The sequence below is a fragment of the Mangifera indica genome, chromosome 11 (genome assembly GCF_011075055.1).
Source record: "Mangifera indica cultivar Alphonso chromosome 11, CATAS_Mindica_2.1, whole genome shotgun sequence".
Lineage (NCBI taxonomy): Eukaryota > Viridiplantae > Streptophyta > Magnoliopsida > Sapindales > Anacardiaceae > Mangifera > Mangifera indica.
This window is the reverse complement of record NC_058147.1, coordinates 4,654,493-4,681,214: the sequence shown is the minus strand read 5'-3', so window position 1 is coordinate 4,681,214 and position 26,722 is coordinate 4,654,493. Positions and strand designations below refer to the sequence as shown.

At 34.8% G+C, this 26,722-nt stretch overlaps 4 protein-coding genes across 9 annotated transcripts; 3 read left to right on the top strand and 1 right to left on the bottom strand.

Annotated features, from left to right (window-relative positions):
• Positions 1 to 1,290: 1,290 nt before the first annotated feature.
• Positions 1,291 to 2,589, bottom strand: LOC123228836 (homeobox-leucine zipper protein ATHB-6-like). Of its 4 annotated transcripts, none has more exons than XM_044654301.1 (3): positions 2,408 to 2,589; positions 1,879 to 2,258; positions 1,291 to 1,797 (listed from the first exon to the last, which is right to left on the bottom strand). In XM_044654301.1, the coding sequence occupies exons 1-3, from the start codon at positions 2,472 to 2,474 to the stop codon at positions 1,438 to 1,440; spliced, it is 807 nt and encodes a 268-aa protein (XP_044510236.1). In that variant the 5' UTR covers positions 2,475 to 2,589; the 3' UTR covers positions 1,291 to 1,437. The 4 variants fall into 4 exon arrangements, with proteins under 4 accessions (XP_044510236.1, XP_044510238.1, XP_044510239.1 ...); XM_044654303.1 differs by having other exon boundaries at positions 1,879 to 2,252; XM_044654304.1 differs by having other exon boundaries at positions 1,879 to 2,252; positions 2,414 to 2,589.
• A 4,654-nt stretch (positions 2,590 to 7,243) lies between these two features.
• LOC123229645 (protein FAM91A1-like) lies at positions 7,244 to 8,231 on the top strand. The gene is made up of 4 exons (XM_044655566.1): positions 7,244 to 7,371; positions 7,563 to 7,680; positions 7,872 to 7,968; positions 8,083 to 8,231. The coding sequence occupies exons 1-4, from the start codon at positions 7,244 to 7,246 to the stop codon at positions 8,229 to 8,231; spliced, it is 492 nt and encodes a 163-aa protein (XP_044511501.1).
• Positions 8,232 to 9,815: 1,584 nt separating this feature from the next.
• LOC123229644 (protein FAM91A1-like) lies at positions 9,816 to 15,222 on the top strand. Its single transcript, XM_044655565.1, has 7 exons — positions 9,816 to 9,827; positions 9,888 to 9,979; positions 10,078 to 10,460; positions 11,389 to 12,967; positions 13,604 to 14,013; positions 14,086 to 14,441; positions 15,009 to 15,222. Exons 1-5 carry the CDS (start codon positions 9,816 to 9,818, stop codon positions 13,848 to 13,850), a joined length of 2,313 nt encoding a protein of 770 aa, XP_044511500.1. The 3' UTR covers positions 13,851 to 14,013; positions 14,086 to 14,441; positions 15,009 to 15,222.
• Positions 15,223 to 15,428: 206 nt separating this feature from the next.
• Positions 15,429 to 26,112, top strand: LOC123229390 (isoamylase 3, chloroplastic-like). Of its 3 annotated transcripts, XM_044655170.1 has the most exons (24): positions 15,429 to 15,706; positions 15,856 to 15,916; positions 16,003 to 16,071; positions 16,239 to 16,396; positions 16,808 to 16,895; positions 17,240 to 17,476; positions 17,633 to 17,737; positions 18,576 to 18,680; positions 19,422 to 19,556; positions 19,686 to 19,772; positions 19,945 to 19,996; positions 20,726 to 20,789; positions 21,368 to 21,467; positions 22,001 to 22,101; positions 22,210 to 22,261; positions 22,672 to 22,734; positions 22,971 to 23,060; positions 23,148 to 23,220; positions 23,445 to 23,524; positions 23,977 to 24,081; positions 24,160 to 24,258; positions 24,368 to 24,429; positions 24,534 to 24,642; positions 25,526 to 26,112. In XM_044655170.1, exons 1-24 carry the CDS (start codon positions 15,567 to 15,569, stop codon positions 25,637 to 25,639), a joined length of 2,349 nt encoding a protein of 782 aa, XP_044511105.1. In that variant the 5' UTR covers positions 15,429 to 15,566; the 3' UTR covers positions 25,640 to 26,112. The 3 variants fall into 3 exon arrangements, 1 of the variants encoding a protein (XP_044511105.1); XR_006504868.1 differs by lacking the exon at positions 24,160 to 24,258 and having other exon boundaries at positions 24,325 to 24,429; XR_006504869.1 differs by lacking the exons at positions 24,534 to 24,642; positions 25,526 to 26,112 and having other exon boundaries at positions 24,200 to 24,258; positions 24,368 to 24,430.
• The last annotated feature ends 610 nt before the right edge of the window (positions 26,113 to 26,722 follow it).

The following is a 26,722-nucleotide window of genomic DNA, read 5'->3' as shown; positions in this document are numbered from 1 at the left end:
CTAAGTTTTAAAAAATCACAGTTTCACTTTAGGGTTTCATTTTGAAATCTCCAGCTCCATTGTCGACGGTCTCTCCCTCCCGAAACATCCTCTCCTTTCGAAGATCTCTTTCACATTTGAATGCTCGATTGACGTCGGAGAAACCGTGAAAGACGAAGAACTTTATCGGGGAAGACGAAGTCTTCGTCTTCCCAGACGAAGACGAGACGACTCGTCGTCCTCTGAGAAGACGAGTCGTCTTCATCTGGGAAGACGATCGTCTTCCTAGACGACGAAGACGAGATCGATCGATCTCGTCTTCATCGTCTAGGAAGATGATTTCTCTTCCTAGACGACGTCTTTCTGTGTCGGATGAGTTGGGATGGAGTTGAAGGGGGCTGTCGGTGGAAGAGAAACCGTCAGGAGGGGGAGACGGTCGGAGAAACTGAAAGGGTTTAGAAACTAAACTCTAGGACAGGAAATGCGATCTTTTCAAACTTAACTTAGATAAAAAATGTTAGTTTTTAAACTTTTAGGGGAAAAAATGAGATTAAATTTTCAGGGGTTAATGTTTCGTTAAATTTAACCGATCATGGGTGAGTGTTTAGTATTTCTATAAGTAAAGGGTGAAAACTTGACATTACAACATACTTTGGGTGAGAAATAGTCGTTTGGCCTTTAATTTATTTTGTTTAGATGTGAGTCATTATTAAATCAAAATTTACTTTAATATGATTGATTAGACTTAGAAAAACCAGTTTGATTAAGGGGAATTACCAAAATTGTTAATAAGTCATTATTTGAGACAATAATAGTATAAAGTATCGTATTTCTGATCTGCCCATTGCCAACATCTTCTCTTATTGACAGTTTCCACGATTCTTTTGGCCAACTATGGCCTTCCATTCAATTTGGCTTGGACTCAGGATTTGCTTTCTACCAACCACATGGGTTGATTCTTGATAGGTGTCCATGAAGAACAGAAAAGAAAGATGGTAAATTCCATGGAAAACAGCTTTCGCCAATCTCAGTTTTTTCAAACCAAATTTGAACTGTCTTAATTCACGTATCTTGATTAAGATAGGAACCTTTATAGTTTATTAAGTCAATACAGTTGTTGCATTGCCAGCTCCAATTTTGATTTTAAAAAAGAAACGCATATTCGATTCCCAGAATCAAATAATTCAATCAAAGAGTGTATGTCTGCTTAATGAATAAGCCTGGGGTAGCACACTCTGTATTTTAGTATTTACACATGGAAAGGAAAGGAGCTAGAATAGATGAGATCATTTCTTCATCATACTTGCATGATAATATAAAATATGAGCTTTAATGGAATTAATGGCAATTTTCAAATGATTTATGAAAGTTAACTGACTTATTACTGTTCCCGCCATTGCCGAGAATAAACTTGAAAACCCTTCTCTAAAGATGTAAAATTTTGCATCTTCACTGGTTTTACTGCCCAGCGAAGTACCAGTGCAGAGTAGAAGCTTGATCAACTGAGAAGATATTGCAGGAATCCTCTGAATTAAACAAGCTTTGCTCTTCTACTTTCACAAAATAAGGCTGTTGAAAGACATTGTCCAGCATTTTTCTGGGGTCTGATAACTGAACCCAGTTCATTGATGAATGTGAAGATGAAGAAGAGCCAGTGAATTGTAGAGAGGAAGAAGAAGCTGGAGATATTAGAGGCTGAGCGTTATCATTATCACATAATCCATGGTTTTTACTCAGTTGTGAAATGGAGGCATCTTCTTTAACGGCATCACTGCTCTCAACATTTTCTTGGCAAAGTTTAGCTTTTAACTCTCTTATCTGCAAATCAAACACCAACGTGCTATAATATTTCAACAAAAAGAAACTCAATTTATTCGACAGGAGTGATTAGTGATATACCTTAGTTGCCAATGATTCGTTTTCTTGTTCAAGATTATTATAATCGATCTTCAGGGAATCATAATTGGCTTTCAGAAGACAATATTCTCTCTCCAATTCCTTGGTTTTCAAACGGGCACGGCGGTTTTGAAACCAGACAGCAATCTGTCGCGGTTGCAGGCCTAATTCGTCGGCCAATTTGGCTTTTTTGTCTGGCTCTAGCTTGTTTTCAACCTCAAAATTCTTCTCCAAGGCCTTAACTTGATCCGAAGTTAATCTTCTTTTCTTTTCTATAGACTGGCTGGCTTCCTCTCTGTAGTCTTCTTCTTCTAAGCTGTCTATCATTTTCTGAAACTCCCTACTGTAAACTTGCTTGCTCTTGGGACTACTTTTCTCTGCAACTAATTTATGTTAAGTGAATACACACCGTGAGAATTTCATTAAGTTTTCTTGAAATTAAGAGTAGACCCAGCAACCAAATGGAGAGTCTAATTACAGGGTCTTATGGTGAATTACTGCAGATTTATGATATCAAGGTTGGATTGCATACGTTTACCTCTAGAACGACAGACCGAGATCAAATCATCCAAAGAATCCGTGTAGCTGGAACGCTTCATAATTCAAAGCAAGACCCTGAGAGACCCTTCTGTGGCTGAAGCACGGTGTTCAAGCTCCTCAGCCTTTCAAAGACTTAGCTGATCAGTTTGGGCTTCGCCAAAGCCTCACCAAATGCCTCTTATCTTTATAGAGCTGTGAATAATAATAATAATAATAATAATAATAATAATAATAATAATCTAAATAATAATAATAATAATCTAGTACGGTTGCTTCATGCTGAGCTTCTGAGCAGTCATATACACGCTGGGCTGAGGCGATGTCAGTGTTAAAAAGGTGATTTCATTTTTATTTATAATAGGCAATGCCAACATTGTTTATAATTGGTTAATCTGCCAGGTCCGTACAGTTCAATGAAAGCTCGGCAACACTTAACAGCTTGTTTATTTTGTGAAATTGTCATACTAAAAGCCGCATAATTAAATAAAAGTATTCTGCAGTCATCAATCGTCACATAATAGTTGAAGTAAAACTTGGGAAGAAAAAGAGAAAAAAACCCTTTAAAAGAGACCTTGATTTCCTTGATACCAAAGAGACTTTAAAAACCTCCTGGTTGGTAAATTTCCTGAATTTTCTTCTCATGTGAATTATATATTAATTTAGACATCTTTTTCTTCTTCCTCCTTTTTTTTTTTGGATAGTCAAGGACAGGAGGACTCATCACGTCTGAAACTCAATTGTGGCATGTCATTTTTTGCTTAGTTATAAGAAGAAGAAAGCTAAAAAGAAAACCACCCACTCACTTAAAAGATCTTACCAATCATGAAAAAACTATGACCAGGAAAAACAGAAGTGAAATAAACTCTACCCAATCTTGTAATTTAGCTTTGTTACAGAAAGTGTTTAATTAGTTTAAAAAGATGAAAATGGCGACGGCCTTTCAACACCCACCGACCTTTGGTTTGATGGTAAATAAAGGCCAAGCGTGTATATGAGACTTACAAACATGTCGGCAGTCAAGCCAACCAAACTGTGACGCACAGAATGGCCAGCCAGCCAGCCAGCCCTCCAAAGCAACCCACATTTCTCACAGCCCATAAAGCTGCTCAATTCATTCAATACACGACGTTGACAGAGATCTGTGAGATGGGTTCTCGTAAATTCGTAATCTCAGTGATATGAGAATTGGAATCTTGTTCAAAGTGAAGAAAAAACCAAGATGGGGAGCTTTAGTTAGGTATGCGTCCATTTCTTTTAACTAAAAAGGAAAGGCAAAGTCCACGGCATTGAACCTCCGAATCTCATAAGAAGATCATGGTAGTTAATTTGAGTAGCTTCACATGGGTTTAGCCAAGAGTTTGTTGTCCAATTCTTGGAGAAGGGTATTGCCAAGTTACCTTTTTTCCGGAATTGATTGATAACAAACATGCTATCTGGTAACATCAAGGAGCTGCTTTCATAATTGAAGTAGGAAAGTGATGCATAATTTGTTTTCTTTTGTTGCTCACAGGCATTGTAGAAAATGCACCAAAGTCCCGTAGAGATCAAACTGTAGGAAAGTGCAATAGTGTTTTGGGTAGGTGGGGAACTGCGCTTGTGAGTGTTGTAGACGGGAGAAAATTGGGACGGTGGCAACAGTGCCGATAGGCTACATATTTTTTTTTTTATATATATAATTTAAATATATAAATAATATATTATTACATAATTAAATAATTTTAAATTAAAAATAAAATAATAAATAATCATATGATAATGTAATTATATACTCAAATTATGTATTAAAAAATATATATATAATATTTTTGTTTTATATATTTATTTTTTGAGCTATTTACATTTTCTAATATTTTTTTACCATATTTTTCATTCCCAACTTAATTTTATTAATGAAAAAGAATTATGAATACAATTAAATTATCATAATATCTTAACTATTTATTTTTTAAATTGATCTTATAACTTCAAATTAACAAAATTTTAACATAGCTATTTGCATATTAAATTTGTCCTCAACACCTTTGCCTTTTTTTTTTTTTTTTACTTTCACCATTTTTTTCTTGAAGTTGGTTTTGATGGGTTTGAGTTTCTATGGGTGATGATTTAATGGATTTTAAGTTTAGATATATGGTGATTGTAATAATTAAAGTTTCTAAACTTGAATTATAAAAATTAAATTATAAGTTTTCAAATATTTAAAATATTAAAATAATATGTTTAATAATGTTAGGATAAGATTTACATCAGAGCATTAGGGCTCAACTATGGCTGAGAAAATGTAAATCACTCTTTTTTTTTAATCCTAGAGCTTTGGGAGAGCTACACCTGGACTAGGTTTAGAAGGCAGAGGGAAGGGAATACCATATTTCTTGATTTTAAAGGGCTTCCAAGTTCCAATCTAATCAAATAACATAATTGTGCAAGTGTTTGCAAATTTTGGGTTTAGGTAGATTGACATGTTTCAAAGATTGGTTATTGTTAGGTGAAAAAGGGTTTCCTACACCATAGAAATTTAGACTCACATCACAGTGGCTAACTATTTATACTTTGTGTTCCAATAAAATAAAAGAGATAAAAAAAAGCCTTGCATATTCAAGAATTCACACTCTTTGATGGAGACTTTATACCGGTTTAGCCGGAGATGTTGATTTCGAGATCTACAGAGTTGTGACCTGTAAATACAAACAAGAGATTTTTCAGTGGGATTTAATTCCTGATTATTGCAGCATACTGACTACAAAACTTATGCTGCAGTGCAGAGTTGTCACCTGTAAATTTAATCTCCTTCCATGCTAAATTCTTTGAACCCCGAGTGTAAGAGCTCTCTAATGTAAATCCTTCTGTAAATATTTGCATTGAATCCTGCGATGAAGGAAATGGAGCACAGCAGGAAGAGATATCAAATCCAGCAACTTCCATGGAGTTGCACTCCTGCAGACACATTCAAGGACATCACCATCACAAGGTTCAACAGCTTGTAGTTAAGTTAATATCAACCATGCGACATTTCAATGACTCGTCTTTTTATGCTAGCTGATAGTCAAATCTAGCCCTTACCACAGACACAACCCCACCACACCACACAACCCCCTCCCTCTAATTGGTAGTTTAAGTAAAAAGAGAAATTTTAAGTGGAAGAGTAAGGGTTTAAATTTCTTTGATAATATTTAAAAATTAAACTTTTAACTTATCTGATATAGTAATTTTGTGATTAAATATGTTTGTTTATCAAATAGTGTGAACATATATATCAATTTGCAGTCAAATTTAAGGAAAGATTGGAGAAAAAATATGCAGTTTCACAAACTCTAGCTAGTCAGAATTGGCATTGTATAATTTGCTCCAGAGGAAGACATGAATTACATGATTCAGTTATGACAAAAGAATAATAGAATATACAATTTGCAGTTACCACTTTCTGCTGAAAATTGCACACAAACCTGAAAATGAAATGGGAAGAACATTAAATAGTTGTTATAGGAGAAGCCAGGATTTTATAGAACACACTGACTAAAAAAGAAACCCTGGTGAAAAGGAGAAAATCTTAACAAAGCTGTACGCAAACCTTCCCTCAATTTTTGATGAGTGTATATTTTTGTTAAGCTGCAACCGAAAGAGAATTAAATATCAGAGGTCAAAATAAATTTCCCATCTAAGGTTTGCTGTTATTGATTTCTATCCATCAAGTTTCAAAAAGTCATGTTATCATTTATCATCTATTTTTGTTAATGTTTCTATTAAATGAAATAGTAAAAAGATTAATCTGTATAGATATATATATATTTTTTCTATTATTCCTTTTCAAAAGTTTAAGGGAGTGGAATTATAATTTTTGAAAATATAAAGGTTTAAAAAACATGAAAAAGTTTTAAAATTTTAATATGTTTTTTAATAATATAAAAAATAACTGTTATATTTATAATGAACTTACGAAAACATAATATTTTCAAAACTTAAAGGCGTTTTAATATTTTTAAAAATCATGATTTTTGGTGGAATTTCTTTGGATTTGTCATTTTTATGAGTTGAATATCATTTTGCTTGTTGTAACTCCTTTATAAATAGTGGCAAAACGGTTCAAGTAATATTATATATATATATATATATTATATATTTTTAGTATATAAATAGGTATGCACTTAAATATATTATCATATGTTTTGATATTATTTTATCTTTAATTTAAAATAATTTAATCATATAATAAAATATATAAATATTTATCAATTTATATACTCAAAATAAGTACGTATAATTTATTTAAAGCCGGTTCAACCCAATTTTGATGGTTATATATAAATATAATCTTTTAAATGGTTAATTTAATAAATTAGACGAAAAGGGAATAAAATTGGTGGATCTGGGTCATCAAGGTGACGGGTTTTGTAACACTTACTGGTCCAACTACAGTGAGGACAAAGAGGCCAATAACGAAATGATCAGGCCCGTGGGGATGAAAAGTAATACAGATACAGCCATCAGCCATGCATGCAATTCATCATTACCAGATCTCGTAGCTGATTTAAACTCTAACCGCTGAACCAACATTAGGCTTCTCGATCTATCCTTTTGCTGTTCAGGTTTGATCCACTCGAATTCTATTCATCAGCATTATTCTGTTACATAATTTTGATCAAGTTTGTTTTGTTTCAATCCTCTCATTCTCAATTCTACAGAAATCGTCGATTTAGTGTTTTTTGTAATCTTGACTTTGACTTGATCGTTAAACCGCTCGTAGTTATCGTTTTGGGTTGTTCGAAAGCGGCAACTTATTAGTTATGATGGTTAGTGATCTGTGCGCAGGGAGTGGATCAAGTGATTGGTGAAAATGCAGCATATTCCGAATACAATTGAGGAACAGTTGATTTGGAAAGCTGTCCATGAAGAATGTCCGTGGGAGAATCTACCAAAAAGACTTCAAGCTACTCTTACTTCTAAAGAAGAGTGGTGCAGAAGGTTAGAAAGTCGCTTTTTATTTAATAGCTTGTGTCATATCATTTCCAATATAGTTGATCTTACAAAATCAAATTGAGTTTTTTAATGCATGATTCATTGCTAAGTCAGTTCCGGATAGCTGAAACAATTTTAAAAGGATTAAGCTTGCTGTTGATATCACTGCTTTCTTACTCTTTTTGAACATTATGTAGGATCATTGAACATTGCATTAAGAAAAGACTCCAGTGGAATAAGTGTTTTGCTCGCAAAGTAAGCAAAGAAGGTGATTATTATGAAGAGATGATGCGTTACTTACGAAAAAATCTAGAGGTGCGTTAATGCATAAACTGTCTGAAAAGTTCTTCATTACATAAAGTCTTCTGCATTAGAAGGCTTTTCATTCTGTCACAGGATTAAATTGTCAATTTTCCCTTTTGCCCATTATAGCTCCATACCGTTTTTTATGTTTCGCATAACTGTATTGCCTTCATTTAACTTCTTGCCGGCTTCTGTTCCTGCAGTTATTTCCCTATCACCTTGCAGAGTATGTTTGTCGTGTGATGAGGTTATCGCCTTTCAGATATTACTGTGATATGATCTTTGAGGTTATGAGAAATGGTATAATTTTCCTTATCCAAAGAAACCAAATTTAAGTTTGGTCCATTGTCAACCACTGATGTGATAATAACTTTGATGGTCTAATTCTTCTCTTGGATGTCTTATTGTTGACAGAACAACCATATGACAGCATACCAAACTTCAGTGCTGCTGATGCTTTACGACTTACAGGAATAGGGAGAAATGAATTTATTGATATCATGAACAAGTGCAAATCTAAGGTACTCAATGACACAATCCGTTTGCTTAAAGAATATGAGTAAAACTGATTGCTTGCACCATTACAAACACCTGCATGTCAGCAAATTATCATCCATTTCAAACATTGATTATACAATCACTAAGAGCTGAGTTGAAGGGCTAAAACATCTGATTTCCAACAAGGAGCTTAGATGTTTGAGCCCTTGACTTTAAAACAAGATCTCAACTGCAGACAAGTTGAGTACGGTCTTTACTTGAAAAGAAACCATGGTGATAAACTTTATGTTTGAAGTTCTGAGTTGTTTCAATTTACAGCAAAATTCTGTTTTTTTTTTTTTTTCTGATTATCATTCTGTTGAATTTTAATTTACAGAGTGACTGAATTTTGATAGTTCTTGAGAATCGTTAGATGGTTTTTGATTTAAAACAGCCACATGATTTCAGTCTTTACAATTTATATGTTGGCATTACCCTTAGACATAATTCTATTATCCAATTTCGTTTTGGCCGAAGACAGGTATTGCTGCGAAAAGGTTTTTTTTTTTTTTTTCTTTCATGAATCTATATTTTGGAGAGTATATATAACTTAATTGTGCCTCAATGCTATTTGAAATTTATCTTTTGAGATGGTATAAACTTCATAGCTTCTTACCAACCTCTTACTTACCTGGAGCTATCCAGAAAATTATGTGGAAGCTGAACAAGTCAATTGCCAAAGAACTGTTACCTACACAACCTGCGGAGTTTACAATTGAACCATGGTGGGGAGTCTGTCTTGTCGATTTTACACTGGAAGAATTCAAGGTATCTCTCATAATGCATTTCTCTCATGATTTAAAGAATGTTCACATATTATTTGGATCTATGCACATATGTATTTCAGACATAAACAGATATTGCATCTACATAATTTTATGTCAAGGTTTGTGTGATTGATGTGAACTTACTGTTTTTTTTCTCCTTTTCGATAGAAACTCACAGAAGAAGAAATGGCAACAATTGATAAAGTCTGTAAGGAGGAAGCTAATGCATTTATCCTGTTTGATGGTGACATTTTGAAGGGTCTTTATCGTAGGGGATTGATCTACTTTGATGTCCCTGTCTATCCTGATGACCGCATTAAAGGTAAGTTGGATATGTTAAGAAATGTCTCACAGAATAAAGCTTTTAACATCTCTATTGGAAAAATTTTGGTCTTTTTCTGGCTGATGCTCCTTTTTTTATTTAGGGATAGATGAAGAATTTTAACTTGATGGTTTCATTGAACCTGTAACATAAATTTTATAGTGGGTATGGATCAATCCAAACTACTTGTTTCTTTTTTTTAAATATCTTGTGATAAAATCTCTGTGCAAGTCTCATGCGAAGAATCCCATAGTTCATACTGTGTTTAGCCTAGCTTCACTTTCTTTCTTTCTTTCATTTTTTTTCTAAATTTTAAAACACAAATAAAAAATATAATCTTTATTTTAAATTGTCCTACGGGGAAAGCCTAATTGGGGGTACACTTCTTGCTTTGGAGCTAGAAGCAAGGGATAAATCCTTTAATCCTCAACAACAGTCTATTTAATAGAATTTATTTTTGTGCTCGAGGTTAGGTGGGGTGGATTTGTGTTTTTTTTTTTTTGGGGGACCAGCATGATGAAATGAAAGGGCAGGTTTAAGAATAAACTGAGAGGAGTTTTCTTTTTTGCTCTGGTTTTGCAATTTGACTATAGAGTTTAAATTATAATGTTTATGATGATTTAGTTTCCAGGCTTGAAGGGTTCGTTTCCAACAGAGAGCAGTCTTATGAAGACCCCATTGAGGAGTAAGAGAGATATTTCAGTGCATGATATTATTCATCATTGGAAAATTGTTTAATTAATGTTAAACTAACATCCCATTACTATCAAACGCATTGTTCAGGTTACTGTATGCAGTTTTTGTTGTCTCAAGCGAGAATGCCACTGTTGCTGAATTGGCAGCAACATTACAGGCTGATATTTCTCAGCTGCAAGCCGCTGCATCTTTTGTATGCCGATTGGGATGGGCAATAAAGGTAATAGACCCCGCATCGGTTCTTCAGGATACAAGTGGGCCTAACACTCAAAGAGTCACTCTCAGTGATGATGATGAGGCTTCTCTTGCTAGTATGGGCTCAGCAAACATGTCAGCTGATGGCGATATTGGTCAACTAGGAGATGTCACAGGAATGGAAAGCCATGGACCATTTTCTGGCCTTGTCCGTGTAGCTTTTGTTGTTGATGCTAATATAACATCATATCTTATGATGGGCTCTGTTTCACCAGGTTTTTCTTCTTCCTTTTCTGTTCCATTTTACTTCCGAATATCAGATTTCTACATTTTCCTGTCGTGATATTCCATTGTCTAGAATGTGGTACCTTCCAGCCACTCGGCTGAAATCTAAAGCTCCAAGATTCATGATACATGAGAAAATAGATATAGGCTGAGAGTCTTTAACATGTATCTGTTTGGATTTTGAATGAGCAACACAGAGAGGTTTCCTTCTTTGAGCTGGGATCACTTGATTAGCCAATCTTCTCTCTTGAATCTGTTATTATGAAATAGAAGTCTTCACTGGATAAAGTTTCCCTCCGAAACAATAATATGACTAGAAGGTCTGGCAGCTCCGGTTGAAGAAGGCCTTTAAATCAATTCTTCTTGGGAGCTCTCTTGACGATCCTCTTAGATTTTCTTTCATGGTTGAGTTCACTCCCAGGTGAATCACCTCCTGAAGCAAGAGGGTCTAAGAGTCAATCCAGGGTCAAGCTGGTCCACCCGTCCATTTGTACCTGGCACTAGTTAAAGACTTAAAGTGGAGTATAGTCGTATTTTATCCAAATTTTTGGCTTTACCTCATCGGCGTTGTCTAGGGTGTTTCTGTCAACTAAATTTCTGGCCACTTCACTGCAAAACAGTCATGTGACTGGAATGTGAGATTTTAATGACCTTGAAGAGTTAATACCAGAAGACATTAGTGTAAGCAAGAGCTATATACTTCGTATAAATAGTATGTTGTTATTTTGAAGTTACAAAACAACCTGAAAGCTTAAGCTGTCAGTAGGTACCCAACAATAGTATTTAAGCTCTAACATTTCAACTTATGTGCAAGGCATGTGGTGTTTTATCCATTTTGTCTGAACCTATGTTGTTGATGCATGTGTATCTCTCTTTAATTGTCTGAATAGTCTGTTATGTCCATATTTGCCTTTTCAGGCTTGAAATCTCATGCCGTAACATTGTATGAAGCTGGAAAATTAGGTCACGGTAGCATTGCAGATCTGTGCAAGGATCTGAGTACATTAGAGGGAACAAAATTTGAGGGTGAATTGCAGGAATTTGCAAATCATGCGTTCAGCCTTCGTTGTGTCTTGGAATGCCTTCTTTCAGGTGGAGACTCCACTGATGCCAGAACAGAGGAAAATTATGACAAGATGGGCCCGTTAACTTCAAGCACTGATGTTACATTGACTGACGACTCAGGTAAAAATGAAGCTGGACTTAGTATTGATAATTCCATGAATTCTAGGCCTCATGATGAATCTGCTTTGGATGATTCTGTTCCTGGAAAAACTGGTGATGAGATAACTTCACCTACTTTATCAGAAGACACTAGTTCATCCAGTGAAGTCTCTAAATCAGGCCCAACTTTCCAGAGTGATGAGAAGCTGATACCAATTGAAGAGTCTGATGTTGGAAAAGATACCTCAAGAAAGAAAAAGAAATATCGAGTGGATATTCTGCGATGTGAAAGCTTGGCTTCTCTGGCCCCAGCAACTTTAGATCGCTTGTTTCTTCGTGACTATGATATTGTTGTGTCCATGATTCCTCTTCCTCATTCATCTGTATTTCCTGGACCAAGAGGTCCTATTCATTTTGGTCCCCCCTCTCATTCATCTATGACACCATGGATGAAATTGGTACTCTATTCATCTGTGGCAAGTGGCCCTGTATCTGTTGTTCTTACGAAAGGACAATGTCTACGCATGCTTCCTGCTCCATTGGCTGGCTGTGAGAAAGCCCTCATATGGTCGTGGGATGAATCTACTATTGGAGGTTTGGGAGGTAAGTTTGAAGGAAATTTAGTGAAGGGAGGTATACTGTTACACTGTTTAAACTCTCTTCTTAAGTATTCAGCTGTCATGGTGCAGCCCCTAAGTAGTTATGACCTTGATAATTCTGGAAGAGTTGTTACTGTGGATATACCGTTGCCCCTAATGAACTCTGATGGTTCAATTGGTCAAATAGGAAACGAATTGGGACTTGGTGTAGAAGAGAGTTTGAAACTAAATACTCTGTTAACTGATTTGACAAATAAGATAGAATTGTGGACGGTCGGTTATATTCGTCTATTAAAACTTCTCAAACAAAAAGAATCGAATAACTTTTCACCTGATGAGAATTATGATTGGGTTCTATTGAGTGTGGAATTTGGGATTCCACTTTTTAGTCCAAAATTATGCAACAATATTTGCGAAAGGGTTGTCTCATCAGAATTACTTCAGGCAGATTCTCTCACTGAGCATTATGATGCAATGCAAGGCCTTAGAAAAAGGTTGCGTGATGTTTGTGCAGAATACCAGGCAACAGGTCCTGCTGCTAAACTTCTATACCAGAAAGAGCAATCTAAGGATTCACCTCGACAACTCATGAACTATGCTAGTGGAAGATGGAATCCACTTGTAGACCCTTCGTCTCCCATCTCAGGAGCCACGAGTGAGGATCAGAGATCAAAACTTGTTAGTCGTCAGCGTTGTTGGACTGAAGTCTTGAGCTTTGATGGTAACACTTTGAGGTCTGTCTTAATTAGTACACTATGTTTTGCTTTTTAGGTGGCTTCCTTCAGCATATTGTTTTTCTTTTCCAAATATTGGTGTTTCCCCATAAAATACTTGTTCTAAAAACTCCAGATTTTGAAACTTCTTTCCATGGATTATGCTATATAACCCATCTGTTTGTCATTGAGCACTAGTGCACTAACTAGGGCTTTCTGGTGGCCTGAGAGAGGTTCTGTGTAAACTTTACTTCATCACCTGACTTCCTACCTTGACTTAAGTTTCAACTCAGTGAATTCCCTTTGGGCTTAATGCTGAATTTTCAAATATAAGTCCTATGCAAGATTGTCAAAAGATACAAAACATGGTCATATAAGCATCTACTTAAAAAAACTGCTTTAATGATGTTTGATTAATTAGGAAATTTTGGGAGGGTTGAATATTCAATAGGAAAATGGGAGTTCTAAACTGATATGTCAGTCAGACTGGGGGGGCTGAAGCTGATGAACTTATTTATATCTAAATCTATATTTTTCCATTAATATTTGTTTCTGCTGTGATGTGGTTTCAGGAACTTAAATTCTTACGACTAAACATGCTTTTTTAAGAAAAAAAATTAAAGCACTGCTGACCCATTATTATGTCATTGTTTGCAGATCTTATTCTCTGACTCCTGTGTATGTAGCTGCCACAAGGCCTGTTGGAGAAAACTCATCAGTAAGTGCGGCAAAAACTGAACCTGATGAAGCCGACAGCCGAGAAGTAACATTACCTGGAGTTAATCTTCTTTTTGATGGTGCAGAGTTGCACCCCTTTGACATAGGTGCTTGCCTGCAGGCTAGCCAACCAATTTCCTTAATAGCAGAGGCTGCTGCAGCCTCTGCATCTGCTGCTACCAAATAGGATTCCTCCAGTCTTTGCTTGGATGTGTATACAAGGATTTATCCAACACTAACAAAGGTAATTGTCAGCTTATCATATCCTTCCCACCACTTCTACTTAAATTTGGCTGGGCCGCTTAATCTTTAGGACTGGGTTTTGTCCATGAGCCCAGGCTTGTCTCAAGGTAAACGCTGAGATTTTTAGTATGTGCTAGAAAAATTACCACCGATTTGAAATCAATTTCTCATTTCTAAAGATCAAACCAAATCTCTCCATGAGATCGACAAAGGAGAAAGTTCAGCAATGGAAAGATTGTGCTAAGCCTTGTGCTGAGGCCAAAATGTTATTTCAGTTTCACTCGGGAAAGTTGCTTACACTTTTGCTTCTTTTCTTTGACTTGAATAATAATAATTCTTCACTTATAGATTAGCTATTTCTGAATCAGGCCAGTTTTCGCAATCATTCCTGCTGTTAACTGGTTCATGGCTGTCTGATCAAGGTTTCTCTCCACTGGCAATGCACAATAGAAGAAGAGAAATAATAGTCTGTGGATAGATATCAATGTTGGACATGGTACATGGAAGCAAGGAATCATATTCATTTTTGCAGAAGGTCCTAACATGATGCCATCTAAAAATTTCATGTTACTTTTGGGTTGGTGTTTATATATAGGCTATTTTCCTCCTCTTTTACTTTATTTGGAGAGAGAGTACGTATTTTAAAGTGTGTATATTTACACGACCAAAGAAATGGGCATTTTTTCATTTTTTGAATTGTTTCCTTCGGAAAATTTTGATAATCATATGGATAAATTTCAGTTTATTCCGCCTTTGCCTGTCCTACCGAAACCCAGATTATGGTTGTCGTGGCTTGCGAGGACTATGGATAGACAGTAAGCTCACACTTGGTTTGGTCTCTGGGCGCTAGGGTCATATTTTTCTGGCCAAAAACTTGCCCTTTTCTAAAAATTACTCTCTTTTTTTTTTTTCTTTTTACTAATTTTTAAAAATTTAAATATCTATTCGTTGATTAAAATTATTAAAATTTATTTTTTTAAAATTTTATCTTTTTTTTTTATAAATTTTAAAAATTAATATTATTTTTAATCTAAAAATTTAAATTGATATATGTCCCTTCTGCTGACGTTTGCAATTTATTTTCATGATTTTCCAAGGACAGGATTTGATCGAAATCCTCTTTAGCCCCTCCTCTTTATGTATCATCGACGACTCTGATTGAAGAAAGAAGAAAAAATGGCAAATTGACAGATGGCCGAACATATCCACAAAGGCTATCAATGAACAAATCGGTCACGATTCAGCTGGATTCAGATTCCCACTAGTAGGTTTCATTCAATACCCAGTTCGTCGTAAAATAATTTGGTAATTGCTTATCGTTCTTCACTGGAGATCTAATTAATTTTTAACGCTTTTGTTGTGTGATACCATACCACCTCCATGTTCTCCTACTGCTTTATCACATGATGACAATAAAGCGAGGCTGAAGCGAAAATAAATCCCTTCAACTTGAGATATTTCTTGCAATTAATGATAGTTTGGTACACGTGTCTTATCAATGTCCAAACTCAAGCTGTCCCTTCACGTGGCAGACACAAAACAAGCCAGCCCGCTTCGATGCCACCCTTCGATGTCAATCTTATGGAACTGTAAACCTTTTCTCTTTATCTAACTTTGCATTTCCTTTCAATCTCTTTGCATCTTCGCTTTCCACTTCTTCATGGACACACTTAATTTATCTCCTAAAGGAACAAAGATGCTCAAGCATCCACTTCCCTTGTATTCCAACTGTTCTAAATTCCGTATCAATGCTTCAGCTTTGTCACACACCTTTGATCCTTCTCCTGCTTATGACATGGGGTATATTTATTTCTCTCTTCTTTCTTTTTTAAATGTCTTTGAATTTCATAATCTTACGTGATTATTTCTTCATTGTTGAATGCGAGTGCATTTTATAAGATCTGTTGTTATCGGTCAACTAATTGGTTTCGTTTTCTTCGTAAGTTTAGATTGAAATTGTCTAAGAAAATACCTATCAGGTTAAGCAGCAATCCAGCGCGCTTCAGTAAGGCATGTCTAGCTTTCTACAGTGTCTAGAATATCTGAGTTCTGCTTTTTTTATTTAAAAATGTGATTAAAATTTTGGCATAGGTTAGACAAGAGGCAGTGTCAATCATAAGACAACTAACGCTTATGATCAGCGAGCTCAAGGACGTGTTCTTGAGGTACTTAGAAATTACCATTTACAAATACATGTTAATTATGTATTCCATAATGTGATGAATTGCTCTCTTTGCTAATATTGCATTGTGCTGTTAGGTGCTTGCTTAAAGATATAGTTGATTCTTAGATGTATTCAATAAATCTTTTTTTGTCTCTGCATGCTATCTAGGAAGAAGCCTCACAAATGACAGAAACAACCCCGTCGTTGAAAACTTCCCAGGGCCAGGCATCTCCTCTCGGGGTGTCAGAAGTGGACAATGGGATCAATTTTGCTATTTTTTCCCAGCACGCTACTGCAGTTACGCTTTGCTTATCACTTCCCAATAGGTGAAATCCTTTTCCTTTTTGATTTATTGGTTAGATTGCAAAAGTGGGTTATGCATGACTTGGAAACATTATTTTATAATTAATCATCTTTGACATTGATTTTCCTTCTGTGAAATATATAAATATGTGCACATCTGCGCTTTGGTAGTACAACTATTTCGTGGTTTTCTTGCCATGGCAGTGAATGGTCATGAAACAAATTGAGAGAGGCTGTAAATGAGTAGAGAGATTTTTCTTAACTATAAGATTTTTGATAAATGTGTAGGCAATCTCTTTTCTTCTTTAATATTTTCTTTATAGTTGTGGTGGACTGCTCTGATCCAGAAGGTTTTTAAAACATTAGACCTTTTCTTTCTGGATATAAAGTTCTACAGTGTTGAATATTGTTGTTTTGTGAAATAATTTTTGTAGGGGAGACAGTTCGGATGGTGGAATGATTGAACTACCTTTGGATCCCCTTGCAAATAAAACCGGAGACATCTGGCACATGCATATCAAGGTAGCCTTGCTGTTGGGTTTCTTACATGATCATCTGTTTTTTATGGGTTCTGTTAATCATGCTTTTCAATGTTCAAACGTTTTTCATGCCCACAAAAAATGATTGGGTTTCAGCTATATTAATTTTTATTGGCATTTATATTGTTCAGTAACTTCAGTTCATTGCAATGTTTTGAATTGAGTTTGCAATAAAGTTTGAAAAGTGATACAACCGTCAAAAGGTTACTTGATCAACAAAATTCTAAGGGCCAACTGGAGATAACTGGGAAGAACCATATTGTTTGAATTACAAACACCTATTCTACTGTTATTTTTAATGCTATTGTGATAATTCTGTAATTGTAGGATCTGCCTCGTAGCAATGTTCTCTATGGTTATCGCATTGATGGTCCTCAAGGTTGGAATCAAGGACATCGATTTGACAAAAACATTATCCTTATTGATCCTTATGCAAAGCTAGTTGAGGGTCGCCGATATTTTGGAGATAGCAGTGAAAAATTATCAAAAGTCCTTGGAACTTATGATTTTGATAGCTTGCCCTTTGATTGGGGAGATAACTACAAGCTTCCAAATATACCAGAGGTACCCTGGGTCAATTGAATTGGTCTTGAGTGGTGTGAAGGTTCTTTTTTTGACAAATTTTTCTCTGAGATTAAAATTTGAAAAGTAAAGCTGTCTCCCTCTCTCTCTGTTTCTCATATATATGTTTTGATGGTGTACATTTCAAATTATTTGCAGAAAGATCTTGTTGTATATGAAATGAATGTTCGTGCATTTACAGCTGATGAATCTAGTGGATTGGATTCAGACATTCGTGGCACCTATCTAGGTTTGATAGAGAAGGTACTAATTTTGTTTTGAATCAGTTTTCAATTGGTGACCTTTGTGCACTTCATCTATTATGTGACTAAGAATGCTGTTTTGGAATTTTATATCTCCTAATTTGATTCTTTCAAAAAAAATCCCTATAAATTAAGCAATATCCAATAGATATTTAATCAGCAGGACTAATTTTGAAATTCTAATAGGTATATATAGTGATGGCACATTGGTGTGGGTGTTCATTGTGGATATAGGATTTAGTTCAGAGACTAAATACAAACTATTAGCTGAAATGGGTTATGAGAATGGAACTAGAAGGGAACTTGATCCTGCAATGATTTGAGTTCTGGACTGAAAGGTTATGAGTATCCAAGACCTTGAAATTCCTATCTGGATGACGCCAGATTTTAAAATTTCACTGAAAGAAGGAAGCAAATTTTGCAAAGCTGAAAGATCTTTGATCAAGTAATGGAGATAGGAGGGGGTTCAAGTAACCACTGAACTTCAAAAATTTCAATTTCTGATGTTCATTTCCTGGCAATATGTATGGAAGTAATAACTGCTACAAAAGCTTTGCTTGCAAAACTTATCTTTCTATTTGTACGTTATAAACTGTGGAAATCCATGATTAATGCATTTTCTTTTTTATGGTGAGTAGCGGTTGTTCATTTCCTGGCAATATGTATGGAAGTAATATCTGCTACAAAAGCTTTGCTTGCAAAACTTATCTTTCTATTTGTATGCTATAAACTGTGGAAATCCATGATTAATGCATTTTCTTTTTTATGGTGAGTAGCAGTTGGATGTATGTCCTTCTAAATGTTTCTGAAACATCTTATGTGTTCCAAATTTTTTTAAGATTCCACATCTTTTGGAGCTTGGTGTCAATGCTGTGGAGTTGCTGCCAGTCTTTGAGTTTGATGAATTTGAGTTTCAAAGGCGCCCAAACCCTAGGGATCACATGGTAAAGCAGAGATTTTCTCTTTATGTGTATTGTGGCTTGCCTTCAACTTTTCTTGTACCTGTTATGAAATTTTCAAAAAGCTTTTGCAACATAAATTTTTCTTTTCAATGCTTATTTTTTGTATCTGTTCCTTCTTGCATCGATCTTTCTTGACTATTTGGATCATCAGAATTGTAGAGTCTTATATGATAAATTTCTCCATTACTTGTTCCAAAACATGAATATTTCCTATTGGAAGCTCTCAATATTTGAGCTTGCTGAATTATTGAAGTTTTAGAACTTTTCTGTGACTCATTTATAAATTTCTATTTTTTAATTGAAGTATTAGTATCCCACCTTTAAGTTACTTGATTGCCCTCATGCATGTCTTCTTTGTTGAATGTGAATACATATGTTGTTCATTTGTGGACATAGTTGATAATTCCAGGGATTATAGGCTCATTTCGGATATCTATATGTGAGAAATTTGACCATTGAATCTAAAAATGAACAATATAAGTTCTAAATTTTTCCTCATTTTATTCCTTTTTTCCTGTGTGATAACATAATCCATGTCAATCCGCTGGGCAAGATAGTTGCTTGCCTGTGCATACTCTGTGTAGTTGTACCTTTTGAAAATTAGTTGGAAATTCTTTATGTCGGTTGAAATAATCTATCAGATAATTTCTTCCATTTCCATGTGTTTTAGATGGCTTTATATGCTGATTAAGCTAAAATTAGTTTTTATTTTGTATTTTAAAGATCAATACATGGGGCTACTCGACAATAAATTTCTTTTCTCCTATGAGTCGCTATGCTAGCGGAGGTGGAGGACCTTGTAAGGCTTCATGGGAGTTCAAAGAAATGGTTAAAGCCTTGCATGGAGCTGGCATAGAGGTGAATCATATATTTATGACCTTGGGGTTAGGAATGCTTTTTTATCAGTTGCTAGTATTTCGTGTTCATATTTTTCTCACTAAATATCTGAATTTTATTCTAAGTTCCCTGAAGCTTTATTTTCAACAGGTCATTTTGGATGTTGTATATAATCATACTAATGAGGCAGATGATAACTACCCTTATACCACTTCATTTCGTGGCATTGATAATAAGGTGATTTTGGCAGTTTGTTGTTATGTTTGATCATGTAAGTCATGCAGGGCCATATTCTGTGTCTGGACACTTGGTTGAATGTTATATTTATGATTTAGATAAAAATATTTCGTCAGTTGAATGAGAAATAAGGGGAAGCCTTCAAGTAAAGTTTATATGTGGTTTTCTGCAGGTTTATTACATGGTGGACGGCAATGGCCAGTTGCTGAATTTTTCTGGCTGTGGTAATTAGCATCTTATCAATTGTTTTCTTGCTACTTTTACGCCAGGACTTTTTACTTGTACATGTGTGTTGAGGAACTTATAACATTCTTGTCATATCAGGGCTACCTTAAGCTGTTTCTTCTGCATACCTTTCTTCAAAAATTGTTGGCACTCTCAATGTTAATATATAAGTTTTGTAAATTACATGAGCTTGTGTGCTTTTTCAATAGCTATTTAACAGCTTCTTGGTTTCTTCTTGCGTTTATACCATAGTTAAATGTGCTATATTAATTAATTATTCCTCATTTAAGGATGTCTAATTCAGGGAGTTACATATGCTATAGATAAGAGCTTTAAACATCTAATCAATAGGAGTATATTAATGTTCAACTCCCACTCAACTTCTCCCATTGTGGATGCATGACCATCTTTTCTCAACTAACCGAATAAAATTGCCATGAGTTAGTCATGCCCATGTTGAAGTCAATTACTATTTCTTAGTCCTGTCCTCTTACTTTTGATGTGAAGCTGACTTTTAGAAGGGGTTCTGCTCAAGGAATCAGCAATATTGTGGTATCATCATTTACTATTATTGATCTTTATGTTGATATTAATGAGGCCTGGGATTATAATTTAGCTGAATATTGAGCTGAAAGTAAGAGAGGCATGTTTGTTGAATTTATTATCCATGGAAGGTAGTTATTATGGACATCTAAAGGTTTTTCAGACACAGCATCTTTTGTCTTCAGGAAACACCTTAAACTGTAATCACCCTGTGGTCATGGAACTCATCCTGGACAGCTTAAGACACTGGTAAGTATACAATTCATCCAGAAACTGAAGGGTGACCTTATTGTTAAGAAGTAACTGAAGCTACACCATCCCCGATAAAAAATCAAACATATAGTGTGCTATATTTATTGAATTAATAGGTCAGCTCTTTCTTGACATTTCAACAAGAACCATGTTAATAATTATTCAAATTATTGGAATATTCACGCGTCTACTTATTGATGTTAACTAGATATCAGAAAAAATATTCAATTTATTTGGCTTTAAGAATCTTTTTGGTTCAATTCATCCATTAGTTAATAATATGGGCCGTCTAACAAAAGGCATTTGATCATTTGGATTCAAGTCAATTAGTATATTATTTGGATGAAAACCCAAGATTATTTTCTTGCATAATATTTTGAGTAGAATTGACCCTTCTTTGTTCTATCTGTTTTAATATTACTGGACTATGGATGTTATGCTGTGTAACTGTTGTTTTGACAAAAGATACTTCTGGGATTTTCTGAAAATAGGGTTATGTTACTTTTAGGTGTTATATACATTCTAATTATGATTTGTTATTCTCTTCTTTCTCTTTATTTTTTTTTCAATTTCAGGGTTGTTGAGTATCATGTGGATGGATTCCGATTTGACCTTGCCAGTGTACTTTGTCGAAATTCAGATGGTTCTCCACTTAGTGCTCCACCACTTATTAGAGTAAGAGATTTGTATGTATCTTAAATTTTATGATTGCTGTAAACATAATTAGTGTGTAATGCTGCTATTTTTAATTAGTGTAAATAAATGTATAATTGAAGTCACTTTTATTATTTTGTAAATGTCAACTTCACAGTTTCCTTTTTTTCTTTTTGGTATTTGGTGGGAAAAGTAAGAAACTACTTTCTAATATCTTTGTTAGTTTATGTTAGGTGGGATTCTAATTAATATTTTCAGATATAGCTTTAAGAGGTTATGATGTATTTTTGCTTTCGGTTTGATAATTAAAAAAAGGGCACTTAGGGAGCACACAATTTTTCTAGTTGCTGTATTATTTCAACTGTTCATCAATTTGGCAACTAACAAAATTTGAAATTTTTGCATTTTATGGATTTGAAATGAATGTATTATATTTAGTATATTGTTAGAAAGGTATTGTTTGTTTCATACAAATATGTAATTTGGTAGTGCAATAACTGTTGCGATGGGAAGTTTGATCTAAGTGACTTATGTTTTTTTTGTTAATATGCTAGGCAATTGCCAAAGATGCTACCCTATCTAGGTGTAAAGTTATTGCAGAACCTTGGGACTGTGGCGGCCTTTATCTTGTTGGAAGTTTTCCAAATTGGGACCGGTAAATTACCTGTCATTTGTTTTGATATCTCTTGTTTGGAATGCAACAAACAACTTGTGGAAGCATGGTCATCCTAGCTCCTTTACTTATGATATCCCTTTTATGCAGGTGGGCTGAGTGGAATGGGAAGTACCGTGATGACATAAGAAGATTTATAAAGGTTCCTAAACTAGCTAGGACTAAAATGGGCTGATGTTCTTAAATGGGTGAATAGTTGAGTTAACCATGATTTAGAAATGGCTTGTGTGATGCTATAACACAGAAATCAACATTTCAACACAAACATGATCATGAATCAAGTGGCGATTGTATTTCTTTTAGCTCAAAATTTTGGTCATTTTGAACCTTTAGATTTTGTTAATTTATTTTATTAAGGTGAAAATCTTATACTCTGCTCTTTTCTTATTTTTATTTTTGCTATCTTTTCCTGGTGAAAGTCACACATTTCATGTCATTAATAGCTTCTTAGTTTTACCTTTTTTTATCTGATACTATTCTCGGGTAGAAAAGATGATCATCTATTTCTGTTTCTTAATTACTGATTTTATATTTCTGAATCTGCATGTTAAGGGTGACGCTGGTATGAAGGGGACTTTGGCTACTCGTGTCTCTGGATCTGCAGACCTTTACAGAGTAAGCATCATTGACGTCATATCCTCTGATGTTTTTAATTGGGGTTGGATACTTGTTAAAGTTTTTTGGAACTTCAAATTTTTTTTTAAGCATTTACACTAAGCTAATGTTGTCATTCTTCTGAAAGGTAATGATTTAGGTGAAATTGTGCATCAACTTATCCTTCTTCCATGGCAAAATTTGTCGTAAATAATTAACTTTTGTGCATTAGCTTATCAATTTTGCTCATCGTATAGGTGAATAACCGCAAGCCTTATCATAGTGTTAATTTTGTCATTGCTCATGATGGGTTCACACTCTATGATCTTGTCTCCTATAATAACAAGGTACTACAAAATTTCTGGCCATCAATTTACTTTTGATATTATCCTATGGGATATGGCTGCAGTTCCATGAAATATTTGGTTTTATAGCACAATGAAGCTAATGGAGAAAACGGAAACGATGGAAGCAATGATAATTTTAGCTGGAATTGTGGTTTTGAAGGTGATTTTTCTTTTTTTCCTTGAATGTTACTATGTTTTGGCATGCCTTCTTCATTTTCTGTTAGTGTCAGCACAGATTTTTAGTTTTTGGTGGCTTGATTCTGTTAGACAGGGTACTGTAGATATAAATCTCAATTCAAAATATATAAATAATGCAAAAAGATGGAACTAGGAATCTCCTTTCTTGATGAACCATCTGCTGTTCATATTTCTTTCATTGGACAGGGGAAACTAGCAATGCTAGTATTACAGCTTTGCGCTCACGCCAAATGAAAAACTTCCAGTTGGTGTTAATGGTATCTCAGGTATAAGTTTCTGATATCCATTATAATTTTCAATAGATTTTTGAAGCAAAACATTATTTTACCTACTGCTGTTCATAAAATGAGATTGAGACGATGTTCATTTTGGAAACGGTTTCAGTTTTCATATTCAACATTCTAATTCCACATACTTTGTTTCTGTTTGGAAATGACATAATAATTCCACATATTTTGTTCTATTTGGGAATGATATCATTTTCATTGCTTGAATGGCTCAAAGTTGGAGCATTTTGGTTTTCGTATATGTTTGGGTTAGTCATCTCATATTTCTTCCTATAACTGATATGCAATTTCTAGCTTTAACAGTCCCCTTTACCCCTTTCTGACTGAGTGTAATGTTTTGCATTTAAGGCCTCCTCTGTGATATTTCAATTGTTTGTTTACACTGCCTGTCAATTAGTGGCAATATAAACCTTTATAAGTAAAATGACCAGGGAGTCCCAATGATGCTAATGGGGGATGAGTATGGCCATACTCGTTATGGAAATAACAACAGTTATGGACATGATACTGCTATTAACAATTTCCAGTGGGCCCAGGTAACGTTTAGGTTCTTCCTATTATTTGATAGGTTTAATCCATAATGCCTAAGTGATTTTAACCGTTCACTATTACAGTTGTTTGCACAGAAGAATACTCATTTCAGGTTTTTCTCAGAGATGATAAAATTTCGGCGATCCCATGGAGTTTTTAGTCATGAGAACTTTCTTGAAAATGTAAATATGCTTTTGCTTGGGTTTTTAAGTTGAAGAATGATATCTTGTAAAATTTTTACTATCCAGGCGATCGGTTACAGACAAGCTCATGAAATACTAACTTGTGCAGAATGATGTAACATGGCATGAGGATAACTGGGACAACTACAAAAGCAGATTCCTTGCATTTACGTAAGAGATAACATTTTCTTAGCAGTTAATGATATTTCTGACAGATGACAATCAATGCCAGACATGTTAATGCCCACAACTTTAATATGATATTTGTTTTGCAGGCTTCATGATAATGATGGAGCAGATGTCTATTTGGCATTTAATGCCCACGATTTCTCTGTCAATGTTTCAATACCCCCAGCACCATCTAAGAGGCATTGGTTTCGTGTGGTTAGTTTTTCTTTTTTAAAATTATACATTTGGTGAAGTTTACCCATTCTGCTTGCTGAACATGAAAATTTTCATTACAGTTCCTCTGAATTCTATAGGGATTTGACTTATTTGTTTGCTGAAGTAATATGCATACCATTCCAGCATTGAAGTCTCTGCTGTCTTTTAGTTTCAGTAAATTAATTGCATATGTGTACAACTGTTGATTAATAATATGGCTTTGACTGAACAATTAAAAATGAGCATATTCTTACATTCGCTTATCTGAGCTTTGATGTTTGAAATCATTAGATTGTCCCCTTAGTTCACTGAACCATGATACTGGCAAATTATAATGTATGTGAAATTGTAAGTTTTCATGCTATTTTACTTAGCTTCTCTGGTACTTAATATTAGTTCCTTCCAAATGTTATGCAATCATTCACCTGTTTATGGAGCCAACATGTCTTGGACTTGGTTCTCTCCATTTTTTAACTGACTACATTTTATCATCTACTGCCCAGAAGTTGTGTTTATTTGCTTGCCTGTAAATGTATAATATTGCATGGTACTGAGTGATATAACATAACTTTGAGCAATTTGGTTGAAAAATGAAATGAGAAGAACAACGAAGCAGTGGCATCTGTTATATCTGTTTTCACCTTATGCAGCATCTGATCTATCAGTCTCGTTTATCGCTTTAAAGAATTTCTCTTTTTGTGCTTCCTTCTTGACAATTAGAGCATGACCCAAGTAACCTTAGATTTGGTTTTAATCATCAAAGTTAATGAAATGTTCCAATTGATAGTTTGATAGACATGGTAGTTAATTTCATCACTGATTCATCTTTTGCAAATATTACTTGATGAATTCCAGCCCTAAGGTCAGAGTTGTTGAATTTCAGGTGGACACAAATCTCAGTTCCCCTGATGACTTTGTTCCTGAAGGTGTTCCAGGCGTTGGAAGCACATATAATATGGCCCCATATTCAAGTATTCTTCTTGAAGCTAAATCATGACAGGCCTTTGAAGGTACATGCAGAGCGAACATTCCCTAAATAGGCAAATTCTGATATGGGTTACTGGTTTTTGTTTTGGTTGAATGTTCGAAGTTCCTTGTGTCCACATTGTGGTTAGAACTTGAGGACCTTATCACTACTCCAATCATAAACATGGTGGAATCCAGTTCTCTAATGACCTGTGAAGTGTAATGAAAGTATAGAACTACTTCCAAATAACATAAAAGACATGTTATAGTGTATTTGGGAGTGGGAAGGAAAGACTCATTAGAATTTCCAACTAGGAGCAATGGAATAAGATGTAATTTGGTATCTCTATCAGTTACATGTTCAATAAAAAGATTGAAGACGGTACAGTTACACTTGAAAACAGTACCTAACGCCTTGATGATACCTTATGTTGTGTTACTGTCATTCTTGATGTTGTGTTAAAAACAGTCACATCTTAAAGTTACATTCTTGATGTTGTGTTATTATGGTGACAAGAGTTTTTTGAATTGGTGTTTGCAATAGAATAGGACGGGACGAGAACGGAAATTAGTACATTGGCCTTGTCTCTTACTGTACCTTTTGCCATCACTAAATTTGCAAGATATTTATGTGTTAATAATGTGACAGGAAATTAACCGCGTACCCAGTGAATTGTTGCCAGCAAATTTCGCTGGACGATGGCTGGCAGCATGGCATTGGCATCCCGATATAGAACATTTTACGAATTTGTAATTTTTCTGAAATGGAGGTTGCTTTTCCATTATTTCACATTTTAGATAATGAAATGCAAGTTTACATTTTCTGAAAAAATAGTAATTTTATTTTGATCAATATTCGAGACTTTTATTTCTAAGAGGTAATTTGGGTGATAAAGAAATGAGTTTTTCATATTAAAGAGTTGGAATTTGACTTCTTCACGACATATTTAGTTCAGATTTTCGACTTGCTTGGTTCCGTTACTGAATTTAAAATTTCTCGCAAATCAAATCACAAAGTTCTATCATCAATCTTTTTAAAATCAGCACGGTAGAGTTTCCAGTTGTCACACATCGGACTGCTGATGTTGATATTTAAGGATTAGGGGGCTGATTC